Consider the following 24141-nt stretch of genomic DNA (forward strand, 5'->3'; position numbering starts at 1 on the left):
TTACCTATAACAGAATATAAAAGTTATATTAGAATTATTTTTCTGGATATTTTACGTATATACAACAAAGATTTCACTGCATATTGTTCCATAGACTATTGCCACAAGTTAAAATGTCCATAAAAAAATAATACTAAAAAAGTGTTTGATAAATTAGAAACGGTGAATGATCTTTCCGCGCGATTTCTAGTACGATAATTCACATAGAAGAAATATCTTTATTTTAAATGTCATACTGTCTGCTAAACAATTCATGACGTCAATAATATAGTCGCCCACTTAGTTTTTTTTGTTCCGGTTATATATACTTGGCATGTTGAAACATAATTTAAATTATCATTGTTTCTTTGAAACAACTTTTACATCATATATTAACAAATGTTATTAATATACAATAGTCAATAGCTGATAAAAATATAATATTTATTATTATTTATATATTTATTAATCTATATAGAATCTAAATAGTATATAAACTAAACTCCTATAATATGCTTTAAATGTTTCTTAAAAATACAAAATAATGTTAGCATTTATAGATAGGTACATTTAAAAATAAACAAAACAGTAATACCAAACTATAAACATAAATTGTTTTATAAATGTTCAATTTTTAAAATTTAGGCCTGCAAAGCTGCAAATACTTTTTGGATATAATATTATATAGATACCTATTAAATTGAAAAATAAAATAATGACTTTATTAAAATAAAGAAAATGTATAGGAAAAAGAAAGCACACTTTTCCAGTCACTGCATTAGCTCATTGCTCTAATTATTCTGATCTTAACACGGTTATTAAATGATTTGAAGTCAATTTGTTTATTAAAGATAAAATACAGACCTGATTAAAAGTGGAGTGTATAATATTTCTAAACTATATAACTTGTTACCTTATACGTTTGATACAACATGCGGGATTAATATATATCTTCTAATATATCTATAAAATATTATTATGTACTATTTGAATTATAAAAGATTAAATAAAACCAATATATTAAATGTGCCCCCTTTTGTATCCCGCCATCATTCAATTATCACAACCATCTGCCCTAAATTATTATCCAATCAGGTAACAACATTTTATTGGTATAATAATATAGGGATAGGGACATGCTGGTGCTACCACGAGGAAAACCTAAACTTGCACCGACAGATGGTCTCCAGGTGGTTTTATAGGTTTTATACACCTCTCTTTCATTATTATTATTATTTATTGTTACTTCATTATCAAAGATAATGATTATTTTTACCTAAAATTAACCGGAAGTCCTGTCAACGGCCAATTCTAATTTGAATTAAATATTATTGTTAACGTTTAACAAAATAGAAATCTACCTAAGAAAAACAAATTATTAAATACTCATAATTATAGATGTATATTGTAGGTATAAGGTATAAGTATTAATAATAGAATTCATTCAAAAGCTATAATATACAACAAATCGTTAAACTATTTTTTTGATTATAAATTATAATTTAAATATTAAATAGAAACATTTACTAGCCCGAACTTTTGGTGCGTCTACAACAACAATGCGGTTATAGTTAATATTTTATTCTTCTGGTTAAAAAATGTCATTGCTATTTCGCACTAGTATAATAAACCCTCAAAGACATTTTGTACGTATGTCCTAATAATTTTAATCGTAAGTACATTGTGTGAAAAAATAACGATGCAATGAACATAGGTGTAATATGTGTCGGCGTGTTTTAAGACGAGCCTTCATCATCATTTCAGCCAGCGGACCGGTCATGTCAACAACAGGTAGAGAGAAAAAAAATATAAAACGAAAATCTTTCGAACACTTAACAACATGCAGCAAACAGAATATCGCCTAGTCATCTCAGCCACCATCAGATATAATATCGGCTTAATTCACGGTGCAAACGCTTCGGATGTATAAAGCCGCCTTTTGTGCACGACTACCTACACTCTATCATAACACCCAGATATCTTTCCCACGTAGAAGGTGGGGGGAGGAACAGTAATAATAATAATTATTATTGTTAAAATTAATAGCCAAGCCAAAATCAATTTCGATATACACAGCCCGAAACTCGAGAAAATGTATATTATATACAAGATACATAAGATAAGTATACATAGATACAGATATAATTAGATTGATAGCTCGAAATTTAGTCCGGTACCGTATTGAGTTGCACCCCGTGCTAACCTCGCCGGCACGCGCACGCAAATAGATCCGCGTCCGAACATATATGTGGCGATATGTATGCGCCTGGAGCACGTAATGTTTAAAACCGTATAACCTACACTACTGCATACGGTGTTTGTCTTTGTTAAATAGGACAAACACGCGAACAAACAATGAGCGTGTAGAATTTGAGAGAATATTATTATTATTATATTGTCTGACATTGTAGACCGGTGAAATGACGTTGCACAATGTCCCGTTATGATGCGCTACTGGGTCTCGCGTTATTTGAACACGTACCACCGCGCTGGAGCACTGTTGGGTCGGATCTAGTGGGGTTATAAATTTAAAAAAAAAAATCGCGTTTGACATGTGTATTATCGCCTATTCGACGCCGACAACGACGATGTTTATCGAGCAAGATATTTAGATATGTCAGATGTACATAATGTTATATTATTCACGGTCAACAAACGCGCGGTACATAACTATACATACTATATGAACTGTTGAACATCATCGGGTATATTATGTGCCATTTCGATACCACAGGATATAGGTATACACCTTATAGATATACATCACATAATATAATATACAGGAATATTATAAGAATCAAAACGACCTATTACAACCAGACACACATGACGCAGCCGCCAGCGGCCATACGTATATATAGTAGCCAGCCAGTGGGTGTGTTTATACGCGCGGCTATCCGCGTAGGGCTGCAGCTATACGTGTACGTATTATATTATTATTAAAGTATTATAAAGCGGCGTCATTAAAAGCAACATTTTTTTTTTAGATATACGTACATACAGTATAACATGCTATTGAAAACGGTTTTATCGTGATGTACGCATTTATATACATACATATATATTATATATGAATGTTGAAGTCGACTGACGAGCACGATGAATATACGTTACACGCGGTATAAATGGATTTATAAGGACACTATATATAATAATAATAATAATAATAATCGGTATATGATAATAATAATATCACCATAAGTATATACAGCAAACATAAATAACAAGTTTCCCCCCACTCCCCCAAAAAACACGTATGAGTACGACAGTGCTTCAATTGAAAATAATTAGTCAACAAACTTCATGCTATACTAAAAATTTAGAAAGAGTGACAAATACATACGTTGACATATTTTGAACCTAAAAGTATTCCTCTAATATTGAATTAAACGAAATGTGGTCATAATGTATGTCCATATAAAAGCACAAGTAAGAAAAAAATTTGAAAAGACTGTGTAGTTACATAAAAAATGTTTTAATGCTCCTCACTTAGAAAAAAACTTGATCTATAAAATAAAAAACTTATACTAATACCAAAGTTAACAGATTATACATTGTTCAAATACACTAAAATACACTATAAGTCTATAAATGTAATTAATTAATAATAATTTTAACTTCTTCAATATTATTTTTGTATAGAATGTTTTAACAACTGATCACCATATTGTGTTAAAAAGAAATGTTTAAATTCTAAAAACAGTAAACCAATAAAATTTTTGAACTAAACATAGAGATTTATGACCTAAAAATGAAACTTAAAATAAAATGTTATTTATTTTTTAATTATTAATAGTAAATAGGTATGCTATTCGATGTATGTATTATTAGCATCATCTATAGTATCTATATTTGTATAATTTCATACAAACATTATAAAAGTAACATATTAAAGTGAAAAAAGTTTATGACAATATTAAATTATTATTATTATTATTATTATTATTGTTAGTTATTAAAAGTTAAGAAAACTATTAGGTACCATATAACTGTTTACCAACAGCATTATTTTTAGTTTTTACAAATAAAACGCATGACCATTGGGTAAGAAAGTACAAGATACTTCTAAATCGTTTCAGTGATTTAATAGGTAATAATAAATTTAGTATTAAATTATAAAAAAAAAAAAAAATGCGAAGAAATATGTGATGTTTTAACATTTATTGTTATTTGATATTGTATATTGTACGATTCACTAAAACAACGAATAAAATAAATGCGAAACACTACGTAGTCGTTAAAAATATATATTTGGGTTTAATAAAAAAGAAAACTTGATTTTTAAACTTTTACAAAATATAGCAAAATTAAAAAATATCACGAATATAGTTTTAATATACATTAAGAAGGTATCTTACTATTTGGATATAACAAATAATTTAAAATTTAAAATATTCATATATACCTAATACCTATATATACATATATGGCTAAAAAATAGTTTAAACGTTGAGTTGTATTATTTAAACCAATAACTAATAAAAAATATTAAAACAACTATTTCATTGACATTTTTAGAACATATAAACGATGAACTAAACTAAGGTCTAAAACTTAAGTTTAACCAATTAATTATACAGCTATATATATAAAAAAAATCTTTGAAAAAACCGTTAGATCGTGAAATGCGACACAAAAAAAAAAATATGTCTATAATCGGTCAAGGTAATCGGTGAAGAACTAATTGTTAAAATATATAAATAATACATTCTCAAAATAATTAAACAATATACCTAACGTAAAAAGATAAGTATTATCCATTTAGTATTGTAACCTGTACCTAGTAGGTATATTATCTGTTCAATATATACAACTAACTCAAGGTTTTATTTATGTACGACAAACAAATTTTAATCAAACATATACACTTTTAACTATAAAAACTACATTTTTATTTTATATTGTATAATAATAATTTAAATTAATTACCTACGATTTAGTTTATCTGAAAAAAGCTTTTTTTACAATCGTAAAATTGTATAAACTGTGTTAAATTATATAATGATTTAACATTTTTAATGGAAATAAAAGCTGTATATATACATATATAGTTTTAGCCTTAGCTGATAGATCGTAAAAATCATCATTGTTTACAGTTGTTAAAAATCTGTTTGGTATGAATGAATTTCTGTGTCGCATTGACTTGACATTTTGGATTCGTTATAAGGATGATCGATCATGTTTAAAATTATGCAGTTACACAGGTAACATAGTAAGTTACACCTATTTACTATATAGTATTATAGTATATATTCATCCTTGTCGTAAGATAAAAAAGTGAAGATTATCATTATTTATTCCAATGACTTCAAATTATTTAGTATGAATGGAAAATGCAACACTTTATAGTCATATATGTAATTTATATAAGTAGGTAGGTAGTTATAATGTGAATATACCTATTGCATATACATATGTACTTGATGAGTAACCAAATTTAAATTTGTGAATTGTAAGTACATTTTTTTATTATTTTTAATTTGAGTATTTAAAATGTTAAAGAAAATTCGCACCTATAGTTTTAATTTGTATTATGTAAAATTGTTAGCATGATTGAATATGCGTATTTAATATTTAAAATACATTTAGCAAAATATTTTATTAAATTACACACTTAGAATTTTTACAAACTACACAAATACCTAACAAATATGAATAAATATAAACAAATTTAAATGACTAAATAATCAACATGAACATTTAGTGTGGTTAAAATTTTAGAATGATAACAGTTGGTAAAAATAATTGACAATAATAGAGAATGTATGAAAAAAATAAAATAATTAGGAACTTTCTTAATATTTGTAAATAATACACATGATATATATATATATATATAAGTAAGAAACTTGATCTTTATATTTTGAAGAGTTGATTTATATTTAGACAACATTGATTAAGTACACATAATATATATTATTATTGTATAATAATACAATATTTTTATAATTTTCAATTTAAACATTCAACATTTATTTTAAAGATCAAATTTTAACTTTCTTATTGCCGCAAACACATCTAAATCCAAGCAATGTTCTTTAAACACGGGGTACTCGTTTTTATATAGATTGTTAAAGACAATTGTTGATATGCCTGTTGATAAAAAAAAAACGTTTGACGAAGTAGTTGAACTTATGTAGGAATATTTACTGAAACTTTCAAAGACTATTTACAGTTTTGAGCACCATTTATGTGATAAATAATTTCTAATATTATAATTACCTCATAAAATACATAAGTTGCAACCCGTCTAGCCAATCAGTAGATTTTATCATATTCTATCATAATAATAATATGTACTTATATTGTTGCGGCTAGCTGTTATGTTGTCATATTGAACGCAAAGAGAAAGGCTAATATTAAGATGGTATATATAGTATACTCTATACTGTATATAAATAGTGTTAAATCGAAGAATGTCATACCACATAAATAATTTATGTATGTATAAGAGGTGCATATAACACGATTCATACCATATCGAAATCATCGAGTACGACAATGATGGGTGTATAATATATATATACTGTATAGTGCCGCATGTGCAGTGTATATTATATAGACGTACCCACATCCACATACTATAATATGTATATCAAAGGTACACCGCCGTTCATATTTAGAATCATACATATACGATTACGAAGTATACGTATATATATAAATCATATGTCAGCCGTTAGGTATATTATAGGTACTACCACTATACTATAGGTATATCGCCCGTCGTAGCATATACATAATACATATATATGCGTATCCGTATGAATGTAATGCACGTTTCCATGACTACACACACACCACATCTGTAATATCTAAGAGGGAGAAGAAAATATACGCACAACGAGCACTGACATATATATTTATTATTATATTCCATTTTATATTAAGAACTCATATTATCATACGTGCTCTATTCGCGTGTATATGTACGTTTGTATGGATTTGAAAAACCGAGATCGGACACGTATATTATACATCGTTTGTTCGAGGGGGGAAGAATTTTCGTGGGGTCCTATAGCTCGCGTCACTTATTCTCGGATTGGCGGCTGTCGCTCCATTACGTCGGGGAGGCCAAATGGCAAAAAAAAATCGAAAAAAACTGAAATACAAGGGGATGATACCACAGTGCAGTGGGTGCAAGGGAAAGGGGGATTAGGTGGTATAAGAGAAGGCCCGGATATCAGAGGACCGGGACCAGGGTACGGCCAACAAATGACTCATCCCTGGATGACCGGAGACGGCGGCGGCGGGTAAACAACAAAAGGACGGACGCGGAAGATTGATGACGTTGCGACGACGCTCTTCGACGGCAGCCGTGTACACGCTCATAACACGCCGCCGCATTTTCTTTCCGAGGGTTACAAACACTCCCCCCTCGACAGACCACCCGCCACCGTCCCCCCCATCAAATGCCAGAGTCACTTAATACATAAAACGTTTTTATTCATGCATTATGTAACACGCATTTTCCTCGGAGAACGAGCGGAAAAATTCAATTCCGACAACACGCATTTATACACACACACACACACACACACACACACACACAACACACAAGGGTAAGCCGCAACCGAATAGTAATGTGTATATAAATCAGATATATATGGCCGCGTGCATAAATAATATGTATCGACGGAAAAATCCTTAAGTATATTTAGAGTTGGAAAACCGAATACAAATTTCATTTCCGTTCGTACGAGACAGCACGGCGGAATAAATATATAAAGAAGAAAAATTACCACTGGTCCTCGCAAAGATGCGATGATATCAAGTGGTGAATGGTTATGTGATATATAATACGCATAATGAGTTCGATAATGCGCAACAACGCAATTTATTCAACACCTTATATGACGTATACAACACATGTATGTATCTATATATTAATATACTGTAACTACCGCCGCAAGACAGTACTGAAAATGTAATTTAAGATCAAATATATTCATATAAACTTGCACAACAATCTTCAAAAATATATACATAGGTCGTACACGAATATAGGAGTAATGGGTACAACGTTTTTCTAGGACATATAATATAGATATATGATAGGTAGTTACTTGAGTTTTTTGGTAATTTAAATTTAATGATCATATAAGCTAATGAGCTAGTTTGTAAATACAAGAAGTCATCAAATAATATACCTATGTATTTTTTGTGTGTAAACATTATAATATACATGTATGTAATTTATTCTCATTGATAGAACAATTGCATGTGAAACTTTAAAAAATTCGATTATAAAACCTATTCAACGTTTTTAATTTCAAAACCAAAATAAAATCTATGTGAATAGCAGCAGGCTATAGAATTTATAATTATTTAAAACTATCTTAGAAATAAACAAAATGAAGTAGATAATAATAATAGGTATATTTAATCAAAACAATTGTGTAATAACTATCGATAAAAGTATTTATATATATGATATTATACCTATATAAAGCTAGAATTCGATGTTTTAAAATCTTTCATTTTCTAATAGGAACTATAGTAATAATAATAATGATAATAATAATTCTTTTAAGATATTTATATTTTATCATGAATAAATAAATTATAAATAATAGTTACATGAATTTATACATAATATAAACTGAGTTATTGTAAATATAAATGTATTCCCCAAATAACCTAAGTATATATAACGTAATCATTTGGAATACGAAACTTTAATAACTTTCAGAACTTTTAAAATAAAATAAAATAAATAATAATCCCAAATCATGTACAAATAAAAAATGCAATAGTGATAGAAAAGACTGATTAACACAAAACAACTGAATGAAATAACATTTTAGAACGTGTTGGTATTATACCTACGAGTAAACAACTAATTTCTTATCAATATCATATCAATAAATTAAACATTATTTAAATTCAATTTAATCCATTTCCGCAGACATTATATTATATGATATAAAAATGAGCATTAACCTTTAAAATATTCCAATTGCGTAGATAATATAATATATTAATTTATAAAGTATAAAAAAAAAATTCCAAAAAATGCTTATCTTGTAAAATAAAATGCTACAGTATATTGATAAAATAAGGTATAAAACAAATTTATAGTTGATCTTATTCAATATAAGACCAATCAAAAAGTAGATACCACAACATACAAACTTTATTACATAACTATTTTAAATTTCGTAGAATTATAACAGTCAATATTCCTCATGATTACTGCGACCTTCGAATAATAAGTAGATGCAATGTAAGACTTAAATAAACAAATTCTGATAAAAGTACCAAATAATACTTTTATATACATGATACATATATATCTATATATATATTCAACATTTCAAAATTATAGAAGACATTTTTGAAAGTTTTCAGTCGATAAGTATTAAAAACACATTAATATATTATATATATTTATATATATTATGTCTTATAAGCACAAATCATCGGTATTTAGATTTCAAAATTTTTTGACGCGTTGTGTCAATAACACGTTCGCCTGTTACTCATTAATATTATATGATCGTTGCTCAATCCGTTGATCAATTGCGCGCCCACTCGGTAGGGAAGCACAACTAAACATAATATCATATACACATTACGACAGCCTTATGAAGTCATAATGTAACACTTATATACACGCTTGATAATATGACGACAATCGGAATAGAAAATATTTTATTTAATAATACATCGTGTAACGTAGTAATTTACCTGTAGTTCTGAGGTCCACCAACAAACTACCGACCTCCCAAGAATTTCCATCAGAGTTTAGGGTGCGTTCAAATCGACTCTAGAAAATTAAATAAAAATAAATCACATTTACGAAAATAACAAATTACAAAATATTATAAGAATACGATGTACATAATATAATTAATAAGTAATTGATATTTCCTCATAAATTGTGTGTAGTCATAGATTATATCGTCATATATACTATATTATAGATATGTATGAAAAACGACATCGTTTATTACCGGAAATGAACTGGAGCTTGGCGATAAGTCACTCGAGTTTGTATTGAGCGGTGGAAGGTACCAACGTCCATGGGACGAACCGGGGGGACTGCTGAAAGTGTGATTGCGTGATGGCGGTTCGTCACCAGGTAACAAGAAAGATCCAACGTTATAAGGAGATGGTCCGCGGCTTTCGGTTGTGGCGCCAGACAATCCATAATCCAAATCAACTTTCCAAAGGGATTCCACAAGCTCGGCGTCCTAAAATGAGTAAAATAACATGGCTCAAATATTTTGAAGCAACACAATTATTCTGCGTTAAATCTAAAACACTTTATAGGTAATCATTAATATATTGTATTACATTATTTATAAACAAACCTAACTGAAAGTGCCATATACACGATGATAATTTCTCTAAACATACCTAATGGCTAATTTAGATATAAACATTGAGAACCATCACATATTGAAGCAAAATCGGAATTCTGTGTCTTACGAATAAGAGGAATAAGTTACTTATATATATATATTATACAGTATAGCAATCGTATTTAATTGTAATTATTGTTTTAATTAAAAACATATATTGACAATAATATTATATAAGAGTATATATTAAGTATTAAGATAAATTCAAAATTAAATGAAATATAAATATCAATAATCACGAGTTATGTTTTTGATTTCGCAGTCATATAACAACCTACAGCAAGTAGGTATACTATATATATAACTCGTACGATATCCTATTCAAAGAATATACGCTAAACGCTGCATACATACATACATACATACATACATACATACATACATACATACATACATACATACATACATACATACATACATACATACATACATACATACATACATACATACATACATACATACATACATACATACATACATGCATACATGCATACGAAAATGTAAATTTTCCCTGCGACGGTTGAGAGGGATCGCAAGTCTGTAAACTGGGAAATCGTTGTTATAATTTTTTTTTTTTGTTTTCCTTTTTTTGATTTTAAGTATTTATAACATGTGCCTATACATTATATTTTTAATACATTTGTGTGCGTGAGAGTGCTGCGCGCGCGAGCTCGCCAGCTAGTTCGCTCACACACATATATATATATATATATATACATTATATACAACGCAGGGGGAGCGGCCATTTTCGGTGTATATATCGACAAGACGAGACGACAGACACGCACGCGAGGGTGAAAATCCCTGCGCGCATTGTGTTAATGGCGACGGCGCGCGGGGTCGTGATTGCGTCGCAACGCCATTAATCACCCGGGTCCCCCTCCCCCCACCAACTGCAACTCACCCCTCCCCCCCAATCCTTACTAGTAGTAAAGCCGAGGGTACAGCCTCAAGGGAGCACACGCACAAAGCGAAAATATATGTATATATATATATAGGTATGGTGCGCGTGTATAGACATCAGTCGTAAGCGCGGCCCAAGTCTCCGCACACATCGGTAGATACTATATATATATATATGTGTGTGTGTGTGTGTATTCCGAAAAAAAGCGTCGTCGTTAATATATAAGCGTCTCGCCCGTGTGATTTTCCCATTCATTCTCCGTTTGTATATATCCATAATAATATACGCGTATACTCGTCGTCGTCATTCGGACGCCATCGTGTATGGAAAAAAAACTTCGGTATTTATTTATATGTATATATATATATGTATCATGATGAATATGATCACAATGAGAAGTGCGCGTTGAATGAAGTTATCATACACAATATATAATATATAATATGCCCACGCGGACCGGCGGAAGAGAACATCTGCGGCGACTTCCCCCGGACAAATGACATCGATAACATAATTTATATAATTCGTTCATATATATATATATACGTATATAGAATCGCGCCGTGTACGAAATTATTGTATCTTACAGCGGGGCGGGCTTGTGCGTACGAATAGACGTCGGGATTCGATTAAGACGTCAAAAATAATATAATACGCAGTGTACCGCGGACGACAGTTCTGTGATAACTAAATATTATATACGACCACGAATGATATTTTATTTTAGTAATTTATAAATGTAAGTATACAGACGTAATAGTACACAGTAATAAGCAACAATTTAGAAAAGCTCACTCTACCTCTAACCCGATTTCTAAACATATTTCAACAAAACACGATAAACTATATTATTATATATACCATACACAATTTAAAAGAATTTGGTAACTTTCATATTTTGGTAATAGCTGGTTATAGCTTTGAAATAAACTATGTATTTATATGTATGTATAAAAATTAAATATTTACATAATATATTAGGCGACTGAGCGCGTAGCTTATCGTTCAACAAATCGTATTTTTAATTACGTTAATTTACGTCACGCATTGCATGGGGTATTTTATATACACCTTTATAGGTATTATATTATTTTCTATCAATGACTAAATCAATTTTTTTCTTTTAAGGGGATTGTTAATTTAAGAATTAAAATATTAATCAAAACAGCAATAAAAAATTAATAAATGTTTTTTTTATAATACATTAATACCTATAACTATCTAACGTCATAACCTCGCATAATAGAAAGATAGGAAGACTCGAATAACGACACTTATACGTCGTTCTTAAGTCCTCTGTAGAAATAGATAGTTAATATGTATAAGTACACGGTTTCAAAAAATATTGAGAGCTATTTGATTTTGTTATAAGTACACAATTTCACAAAAAAATCAAAACTAAATCTTATTAAGTTCTAAATTAAATTTAGAGAAAAAAATGCGGTCAATGACGAAATCCGAAGGCCTCGGTACAAAATTTAAGGTCCTATTTGCAACACTGTACTTCTATTATAATCTTGAATCTTTATTGGCTACTGCACCAAACGTAAACGTATAATCGTGACACATTTATGCAAATTTGAATATGCAATTATTATTATTTTATGTATTGATAAAACAAATATTTGTTTATTTATGCATATTTGTTGACTTTTATTTCTATTAGGTATTATAATTTAAACCAGATAGGTATTAACAATGTTAACAATCATTTTTTTATCATTTGTTTTCAACTTAATACGATTTCTGCGCACTATTTGTTTTCTCTCCATAGCCCACGCACGCCACATATTAAATAATTTGCATTCAGCAAAACCAACATTGTGTTAAAGTAAAAAGCCAACGTAAAAATAACACAAATAATGTCCTTAAGTCCTTAAGTTTGATAATAGGTCAATTCACTCTAATACTAAAGCTAATACCACAATGTTGGTTCTGCTGAACGCAAATTATTTGCTATGTTGTGCGTGGGTCGGAGAAAAAAAACAAATAGAGCGTTGACATCATCCTCTAAAGAAATATATTTCATGGGCACTGTGCGCTGTCACACTGATGTAGAGTCGTGGCTTGTGAGTTTCCGATATCGCGGTGAAATCGATTTAAAACGACGGCCATAAATAAACTCTTTTTGCTGGGCATACGATGATACGGCGTGACATGTAATACCAGTAACTACAGGTAACGCGCGCGAGTGTACATAAAGGAACATTCATAGCCGTGCTTATCGTATACTTAACAGATTTTTGACGACTTCTGAAATCGTATGCAATCGATATTCAGCACTGAATCAGATATTGGAAGGTCGCATTTATATTACATATACTATACACTAACGGCCATCACATCAACTCATCCTTTGAAATTGTCGGGCTACGTAACGAAAGACGTTAACGTTATTACAATATACGATACTCAACTGCTGGTACCGCGAGATAAGGAGGTAAGCATATGCATATGAATGGTAAATGGTAAAAACGTACCAAAAAAATAAGTCCGGTAAAAAATATACGAACAAACGCAAAAAAATTATTAAAATAAATATATTTTTATTATAAACTATTTATATAATTATTTTTAATAAACAGTGGTCACAAATAGGACCGTCTTTGTTTATTTATTTTACTATTATAACACACAATTATAAAACATATTCAGGACTTTCTGAAAATGTTTATCATAAAACCTTGCATCAGTAATATAACGCGACCATTATGCAAAGCCAAAATAATCGTTCATCAAAAAGTGTTGACTAATATACAAATCCGTGTCATCATTAATATTTAGCTCAGATAAACTTTGAAGTATTTTAAAATATGCTCGACTTTTACATAATTGTTGCAATGTTGTTTTTTGTCGTCAGACTTTTTCTACTAATATTATACCTATACCGTACCATCGCATAAGTTTTGTTAACCCGACCGGAAAAATGAAACTGTTAATCGAAACTGAACTGGAAATATTATATTGTTTTTTGTCGTGAAACTGATCGAAAAAGAAACAATATTTTAATGCCACAGCGCTACTTTGGAAACCATGCGCATTAAGCCCACGATATTATATATACCTATATTATATGTAATAAAAATAGAAACTGTAAAAACATTTTTAATCATTCACGCCATTACGCCAATAATGGTCGTTGAAGCGTATATGAATAACTGTCTATCCTTACAAGGCACCTGTGGATAATATAATATACATAAATGACTGATGTACGTCTCGCCTTGAACATGCCGCCCTCAGCTCGTATAATATAATCCTTAAAAAATGGGCGACGCGTTTCTTCGGACAAGCAATGATGAAAGCTCACAAATATACGTACAACTACAGTTACAAGATTCGTTATTAAATTGCATCAGTATTGATATATAAAAATGATACGCACTTGCGGTTGAAAACCCCTAAAAAAGGTTTGATCGGAAACCGAACGGAAAAAAGAACACTTTTTCTTCTTAAAACTGACTGTTCGTCGATGGAAAATATCTGGATGATTACTCGTTCACGATTATTATATAAACTGTAGCCCGTAGGTTATAGATGGGTATACTATAATTTGGACCACGGTCACTGATTATCTCGAATCTCAGTCCATGATTATTTGTGTTTGTTGGAATTATTTAGTTATAAAGCATAATATTATAAAAACATAAGACTAATTTTGAAGTCAAATAAAAATAAGATTTTAAGAATAGATTGAGAAATTAGAATTAGGAAACAAAAATCTTAATATACTGCAGTATGTACGCATACATGGTTTTGAAAGGGATAGCGTATTTAAGCCGGAGCTTCCGTAATGGTATTGGATATAATTTTAGACCTATATTTTATATTTGTTCAAAACAACCCAAATCAATTTTCTGAAAATGTGTGCAGATTACAGTTTTACATTTAACCGAATCTAAGACGGGGAAGAATTCACTGCAATGACATTATTTAAATTGTTGCTGGCAACGCCGTACTAGATCAGTTATAGTATAGTCTAATACAAGAATACATTATAAATTCTAATACATAATTTTACATATATTATAATGAATAAAAATCCTTTAAAGAAGTATAAGAATAAGTAATTATAAATGAACATTCCATTAAAAATATAAAGTTAAATAATGTCATTATATTGTATACAGATTTAGTACACTATAGCCACAAGCAATTACCTATATATATATAATCGCCTATACATATCCTATAAACACTGCGAATTGCGATTGTTAATTAAAATATTATTGTACATACAATTTGAACATAGACCATAAGACCGGAAAATGTTCCGATTAGGCAAACCGAACACTATTGAATGGAGTAGTTATACACATCGATGAATGCAAAGCTCCGGGAAACAATTGAAGATCAAAATCATTATACAGTATAAAACGTAGCGACATCAATACACCATGAATAGACACAAATTAAGAAACACATTAGTTTCCAATCGACAACAGTTATGATGGCTTATCGGATGTATATATATATATATATATAACATGTATAATGTGTGTATGTTAACTGGTACAACATAATATGATATCGCATGAGCTATTGTGTATAGAAACACATACATTTATATGTTTTAAATGTATGTATATGTATCCATGCATAGTTTTGAAGAATTCAAATAACTAGAGTTCTAACGAAAAAAATCAAGTATATACCCATTACTCAGCCATTAACCCTTCGTCTAAACATAAACGACCCTTGGCCCTTATTACGTTAAAAATCATATAAGTACTATCTATTCCGATGTACGCATATACATATATGTATCGCTATACCACTCGTCACTAAAAAATCTACTTATGGGTATATGTTATTAAGTACAAGAAATATACTTGAGTCTACATATCCTGAAATAAAATAATATGAGTACCACGATTTATCATAGTAACATTTCATAGATCAAATAGTGTCATTAATGAGTTTCTTCTTGTAATCTTGTGGTCGATTCTATTCTATATATGATAGATTATGTTAATAGTATCTATACGAATGTATGATTATTTTTAAAAAAAAATATGATTTTTAACAGAATCATGCATAAAAATGTCACCAAAGGTTATAGACAACGTGCGAGAATGATCATGTTAACTATATACCTAGCTGGCGTTGATGCAAAATCTGAACACACCCGATAAATATAATATTATATATAATTGCTATCGTGTTAATTGGGAATGAAAAATTCTATAAACTTGGGAATAAATATGGATCTTTACCACAATTATAAACCAGAAAACAATTATGTTTTTGTCCATTATCCAATAAGAAACTGGCAATAAGAAGTTGTTGGTAATTGGTCAGTTTAAATTTTGAATGATCAAAATATATCGCGTATTTTACTGCACTCTACTAATAACTGATCACGTTTGCTTCCCCACTAATTTAGATGTATCAGTCATACTTTAAGTTTATTATTAATAGCTTTTTCTCATTTCTTGAAAGTCATTAAAAATTTACAAGTTAATAATCGATTATATTAAGGAGCCGTTGAGAATAGAAATAGAAAAAAAATATGCTATTTATTATCCGTTATTATTATGCTCATATATTCCAATGTGTACCCACGTCTAAACTGTATACATTATTACATGCTAAATAATACCTATACATATATATGTGTACACTTAAACTTACGTACCAACGCTATATTCACGCGGCACAACGGTGCAGATGTGCAAAAAACCTTCTTATTGGCGAGCAGATTCTTAGCACATAATATCATACTATATAGGTATTATCTTCGATGTAGGACCCAGTCGCATTTTCGCGTCATGTATAAATCAATTGCGCACCCGTTTCTTTTCTGGATGATTAGACACAAAATATCGAACGCAAACGAGAATACACACACACACACACACCCACAATTACCAATACTGGTGTATACACTTTGTGTGTAGTGATACGCCACACTACAACAGGTAGAATATAATATTTAATATGCGTCATGTGTACCGTGTGAAAGTATTGGTTTTGTGCGAAAAAAAAAATAATATAGTATATATAGGTATACGATCATTGCACCGTTAACAATCGGCATCGCGGCCGACGGGTTTATTTTTCTTTAAACATTTTTTTACCGACCCGTTTCGTTTTGCTTATCTCCGAAGTGATACTTTATTATTTCTTCTTTTATTTAAATTTGTTTTTTTTTTCCTACGACTAACTTCTTTTTCCATATACATATAATAATATAATATACGTAGGTGCTGTACTACAATAATAACAAAAAACCATCACCCGTAAACAACACATATTACTATACATATACATATATATTATTATATTGTAATATTATGTGTATAATACAACGCGCAGCACAATCGGGTCCGCGCGAGCACACACACAGAAAAAAACCGTTTTTCCCATTTCGTAAACGGATACGCGCGCGCACACAATACGCGCGATACATTATAACAATATTATATATTATGGCAATGTACGCGCGGCGACGGCGGCGCGGTTTTCCCCATGGGAGTCGTCGTCGTCGTCGTCGTCGTCGTTTCGGCCGGGCGGGCGACATCGGCGGCGGCATGACAATCGCCGCGTGTGCCGCCGCCCGCGGGAACCTTAATTGTACACAATGGCGCGCGTAGACGATATTATGCGTCGTATATATATTATTATAATGTGTGTATAGGTATATACCGAATGACGTGTACGGCCGCCAAGCGATATAATAAATATTATATACATAGAAATCGTCGAAGCGTTGTGAAAATATTTGGACAGACGACGACCGATCGCGTAGTTGTATCACTCCCCTCCCCTCCCGCGCCCATCGGTCACCCATCAGGCCGTCGATAATCGGCCGCGTACGATAATAATATTATTATAATAATAATAATAATAATATATTATATACGTTTACGATCACCACCCACACCCCCTCCAACAACCAACCACCCCCCTCGCACCATCAACTTCTCCGAAACCAACAACCGCCATATCCTTACCGCGGTATCCGCGGTGATCGATCAACCGTCGCACGCCGCGATTGTTGTGATGTGTATGCGTACGTCACCATCATCATGTGACGGGTCGGAAAATCGGTCGCCCATTGTGTGTGTGTGTGTGTGTGTGTGTGTGTGTGTATTATGCGTCGTCGTTCATCGGGCGACGCATCGGTTTTCACCGGAGATGAACGATAACTAGACACTCCATAACAAACCTTTCGACTTTACACTTTTTACGCGGTACAGAGACAAAAATCACTAGACGAGCACCGGGTAAGCGTCATACATACACGAGTAGATGGCTAAATTATGCATATATTACGAAGGTATTATAATATTACACTCATCACAACCCATAAGTCGCAGACGGCGGATTTCGCCCGCCTTCGATTTTCGTCGGGGGACAATTGCAGCGGATGACTATAAGTACGCTAATAGACATTAGCCGCACTCAAACTAAGCTTTTAGAAACTTTTCTATGCGTTCAAAATACTACTTATACACCGATACACGTTTCAGACCGCCTGCAAACACGTAGGGTACCGCGCAACAGCGTCGCGGACAAACGTGACTCGCGTCTTTATCGCACAAGACTCTCTTCTTCATTAGGTCTAATCTATGCCCGTGTGTTATTCACAACTCGGGTGTATTATTCCCGACTAAGGGTAACTACTCGCACTTATAGACAAATCATATATAGTTACAGCGGCGGGGCAGCCATACTGCAGTATCGTAATAATATTTATACATAGGTACAAAGGTATTATATGTATACGTCTATACGCGATCACCGCCAACCCATCCATCCCCTCCGCCGAGGCCGTCCCGACCGCGGGATCAACGGTGATCGATCAACCGTCGCGCACCTCGATTGTTGTGATGTACGTACGTCACCATGTGACGGGTACGGAAAATCGGTCACCCATTGTGTGTGCGGTGCCAAATGTGCGTGCGAGTCGTCGTCGGGCGAGCTCATACCCGCCTATAATACAATATATAAATATATATATATATATATATATATGCATATAAAATTATAGTATACGCTCACCACCGCCGCCGTCACGCTGAGTGAAAAAAAAAACCGTAACACGCCGCTTGTTTGGCGGCCGTGAAAAACGCCCGTGAATCCGGCCGCCGAAGCGGAATGTACGGCGGGACAGATAATAATAATAATAATAATAATAGTGTGACGACGACGACGACGACGGCGGATAACGCGCGACGACACGACCGACGTTTTTTTATTTGCCGTTCTATCGTCTCTTTTATTATTTACTGTTACCGCCGCGATTCTCCGTGCGGTATACTTATTATATATATATATATATATATATATATATAGGTATAAACCAATTATTATGTTATATTATTATAGGTAGCACGTGCATACAGGATGATAAAAATATGTGCTATTTTAAACCGATGTTAGGTAAATATCGTAAATATATACCATGTTCTCGGATTCTCAAACTTTATTGAGTATTTGAGTACCCCGCGCAATATACAGACAAAAATAATAATACTCGCCCTGTTCGATTTATACATATTCAAAAATATTATCTATTGGCTATTATGTAAAATTATATAGTTTAATACTATAAAGAAGAAGACTATTGTATTTATTTTCTAAAATTAAAAGTATTATAGTATACACTATACACTATACACATATACTTTACTGGATGAGAACTTATTGATTAAAGATAACTTACTATGTTTCTCTAAAGTCTAAAAGCTTATACTCCCTATTTATAAATCTATATGATCCTATATACAACGGTGTACAAAGGTACCCAATAGGGGATGAGAAGAAAAATTATATTAAATTGTTTAGTTATGAATAATAAATTAATTTCGCTAATGATTATATACATTCCATGCATGCAATATTATTCATCATTGTAGAAATTTTTATTATTATGCATCATGAAAATATTCTGTAGCTATATATGAATGGAATATGAACAATTAGTAGGTGAAACAACTGCAGTATAAAAAATATGCTCATACATTTTTAAAACAAATATACATATTTTTTTTTTACTAGAAGACGCACCGAATAATCTCCCTTACATTTAGCAGAAATAATATTTAAGTCTAATAACCAATAAACAATACAAAAAGCAGAAAAAAATGCATTTGTATTATACAAATAAAGTATTGTTTTAAAACATACAATGAAACGCTTACTACAATTCACAAAACTCGTCTGAAAATATATATGAATAGCGAATCGAACACTCTGTAAATAGTCAAAATAATAAAAATAATTTAATGCTTGCTGCGGGTATATCGATAATACGCTACGCAGCGTAGTTGCACGTTATAATATACGTGATGTTGATTGTTTTCCCATCACACGTTCAACGTGGTTTTTTTTTTTTTGGCACTCGTTCGTAAAAAAACTAAAAACCCGACATTTTTGTCACACGACGTAATTATTTAGATTACATTATTGTTGTCGTAGTTGATATTATACATTATTACGCCGCAGAACTAATTTACGAATACATACATAATACATATAATATACATATAATATATAAACGAAGATAATGAAATCGTATTATCGAGTATACCTACTTCAGACGACAAATAAAATCATCTTAACATCATAATAACGGTATACCATAATAATTGGGCGTTGTATATGCCAGTGCGAGGAGTAATCAAAAACCCGAGTAAAAGACTGGTGCGCTTTATATTTGTTTACTGGTTGATTTATGCGTTTATAAATCACAGATATATGATACAATACTAACTTAGATATCTCAATATTATAATAAAGCCACGTGTAACATATTATACTTAATAGGTACACTGCAGTTGAATTTGAAGTGAATTTATACTATAGTGTTTTATTATTATGTGTATAATTTATGTATATATTACGGTATACACACATTAATGTAACATATTATATTGAGTTAATATTTATGTACAGGTACCTAATATATTAGGTACCTTTTAACATGAACTTTCAATAATATAATTATTTGTTTATTATTTTCTTTTTCCCTATTATAGATAACTATTCATTTATTATTAACTTCAATAAAATTGGTATATAAATGCATAATTATATACGTTATATGCTATCTATTACTATTAAAAACTATAATAATAATATAATATACATAAAGAGGATGCCACATCTACAAGACTCCGTCTTACAGACATACAATATGGCAAATTTTTGTTCAGTAAAATAAATTTTATATGTTTATAGCTTAAATATTAGAGTGTAATGACCTATTATCAAACTTAAAGGTGAGAACATTATCTGTGTTTTCTCGTCAGTTTTTTACGATACTTTAATTTTGAAGTGAATTATGAACATTTTTAAGTATTAATATTTAACATAATCATAACTCGCTTAAAAATTAAAAACCAACGAGAGAACACAGATTTCCTTACCTTTAAATTGGATAATAGCAAATAATTACTCCATAATATTTAAGATAAACATAAAACATACCAAATTTGTTCTATTAAACAAAAATTTACCATTTTATACGTTTGTAAGACGGAGACAATACATTCGGGTGTGGCGTCCACTTATTATTAAGTTAACACATATTAACACACAACAACAATAGTTAATTTTGCAGTATAATAGGTTACACTTATACCAATTTTAAGCAGTTGGACTATAAAATAAGAAATCCTGCAAAGTAAGATTTTGATATAATAATGTGTTAAGACTAATGAGTAATGAGTGAATAAAATATATAGAGACAATAACAAATGTTTGAGTTTTACGTTGTCATCATCTAAAGACATAAACTTAGAAATTATTTATATACCTATATAATATGGTACGATATTATTACGAAGCTTAAATTTGTATCTATATATACAATAAGTATAATAATATATATAATTAACAGGATAACTAATAAGGCACTTTTATTTCATAAAATGGATAGGTATAAGTATATAACTATATAATGATGATGCGGTGTGCTCGCTTTTAGAAAATATATATTGTAATTAAAAGCAATAAACAGCACGAAGTGGGCAAATTGTATGAGGTGGATATACAATATATATATATATATATATATATATATGTTTATTTATTTTTTATATATTTAGACACATCCTTAATAGTATGAACTATAGATTATATAATTATTATATATATCTACTCCATACTCCTACAGTTCTACAAATATCAATATGTACACATGCATACCAATCCACAGTTATTATATAAATAAATATAGAAATATTATACATTCATACACACCCACATAAATAAAATAATTATAATAAATATGAAGTAATTAATTTTATCAAGCCTGAATTTACTTTGCATATAAATTAATAGGTACTATAGTACTATAGTATACTATCTCCCCGTATAAATATAAATATAAGTGCACCGAAACTTCTCACAAATGAAACAAAAGTTTGAAACGATGTTGAACCCATAAAACTTTGAACACTAATGAAAATAATACATTTGAATTCACTAATATATAAATCTAGCTGAAACTCGTATATAGCTGTAATGACAGCTTAGCAAAATCCTCATGTCAATAATTTATTCCAGAAAAATATTATAATAAACATTAAAGTATAAATAAAATAACTTATTGCTTATAGTTGCCATAGAAATATTTATTCAAAAGCTATACAATAAATAAGTATAATTACGTAGGTTTCCAGAAATGACAACAAATTGGATTTATATAATATGTAAATGACAACTATCTATACATCATTACTTTACGTTTTTAAATTAATAATATATAATAGGTAACTGTAATAATAATAATTCGAGGTCGTTATTAGGTAGGTATAACTACGATAGCTATATAACCTATCAATACATCGGCATATAAATAAATAAAATAAAATAAAGGTTTTGACAATTTTAACAATCTAAGTTTGAGATTTGAATATATGAGATGCTTTTATGTCGTATTATGTATTTTTTACAATCTATTCAATATCTAATAGACAATACATAATGCCGTAATCTAATACAGTCTTATATTTTCATAGTATAATAGGTATGCGTATAGTGTTAAAAAAATAAAAATTTATGCAACTTATAGAAAAATCTGAAAATTAAACATTACTTAAAGTTTTAAATATTTTATCTACAATTTGTTAACAAATAATAAAATGCTATGTATACCATATATATTTATACCTACTACCATATGTTTAGTCGTTAAATTAAATTATATTTTTATTTAGTGCATATATTTACGTCAGTTTTTACATATAAATAAGTACATCATATATTATATATTCAGACTTTTAAATATATAACGCATATACACTAATAGGTACTGAACATTATATATTGTTATTGTACATCCGCGTTGACAAACGCATTACCCATCACGCAAAAATATTATGTTAATATTATGTACCCTTACGTATAGGTATAATATTACGTTCACACATCACACGTTAAGTATTATTATAAGTGCATAGCGTATACGTGCACGCAATAATGTAATTGTTGCGATAATAATAACAATGTAATAATTGGTTTTAAATACACGTCGGGTGCGTGTCCAGTAGCAAAGGGGTGATAATTCGTGTACATAACACATACACAATATACATATATAATATACGGAGTCAAGGGCGGTGCGGTAGGGTGGTTTGTGGGTTTCCGGTATGTGTAACAACCACAATCGGCGGTACTCATATTATTTATGAGTCACATCATAATTGAAATGATAGTTTGGATTATATACCCAATACCCATATACATAGGTATATACCTAGATATACCTATGATAAATTAACACATAAGTCGGGGACTTTACGTTCGCTATATATATATACCAATTGGCTATTGTGGTCGGGCAGTTCTTCACACCATTCTGATTATGCCGTCAAAGAGAAAAAAAAATCTTTCCACAGTATATATGCACATGCGCGATTCCCCGCGGGACGACGACAA

General features: G+C 30.6%; 1 protein-coding gene across 2 annotated transcripts in view; it reads right to left on the reverse strand.

Moving 5' to 3' along the window:
• LOC132931003 (segmentation protein cap'n'collar) overlaps positions 1-24141 on the reverse strand; it is a 92523-nt gene that overhangs the window by 43621 nt on the left and 24761 nt on the right. For both annotated transcript variants that reach the window (XM_060997174.1, XM_060997173.1), the window contains exons 3-4: positions 9936-10175; positions 9670-9748 (exon numbers count right to left, since the gene is read on the reverse strand). In XM_060997174.1, coding sequence (XP_060853157.1) covers positions 9670-9748; positions 9936-10175 — 319 coding nt within the window. The remainder of the gene's footprint in view (positions 1-9669; positions 9749-9935; positions 10176-24141) is intronic.

The sequence above is a fragment of the Rhopalosiphum padi genome, chromosome 4, assembly GCF_020882245.1.
Source record: "Rhopalosiphum padi isolate XX-2018 chromosome 4, ASM2088224v1, whole genome shotgun sequence".
In the NCBI taxonomy this organism is placed as follows: Eukaryota; Metazoa; Arthropoda; class Insecta; order Hemiptera; family Aphididae; genus Rhopalosiphum; species Rhopalosiphum padi.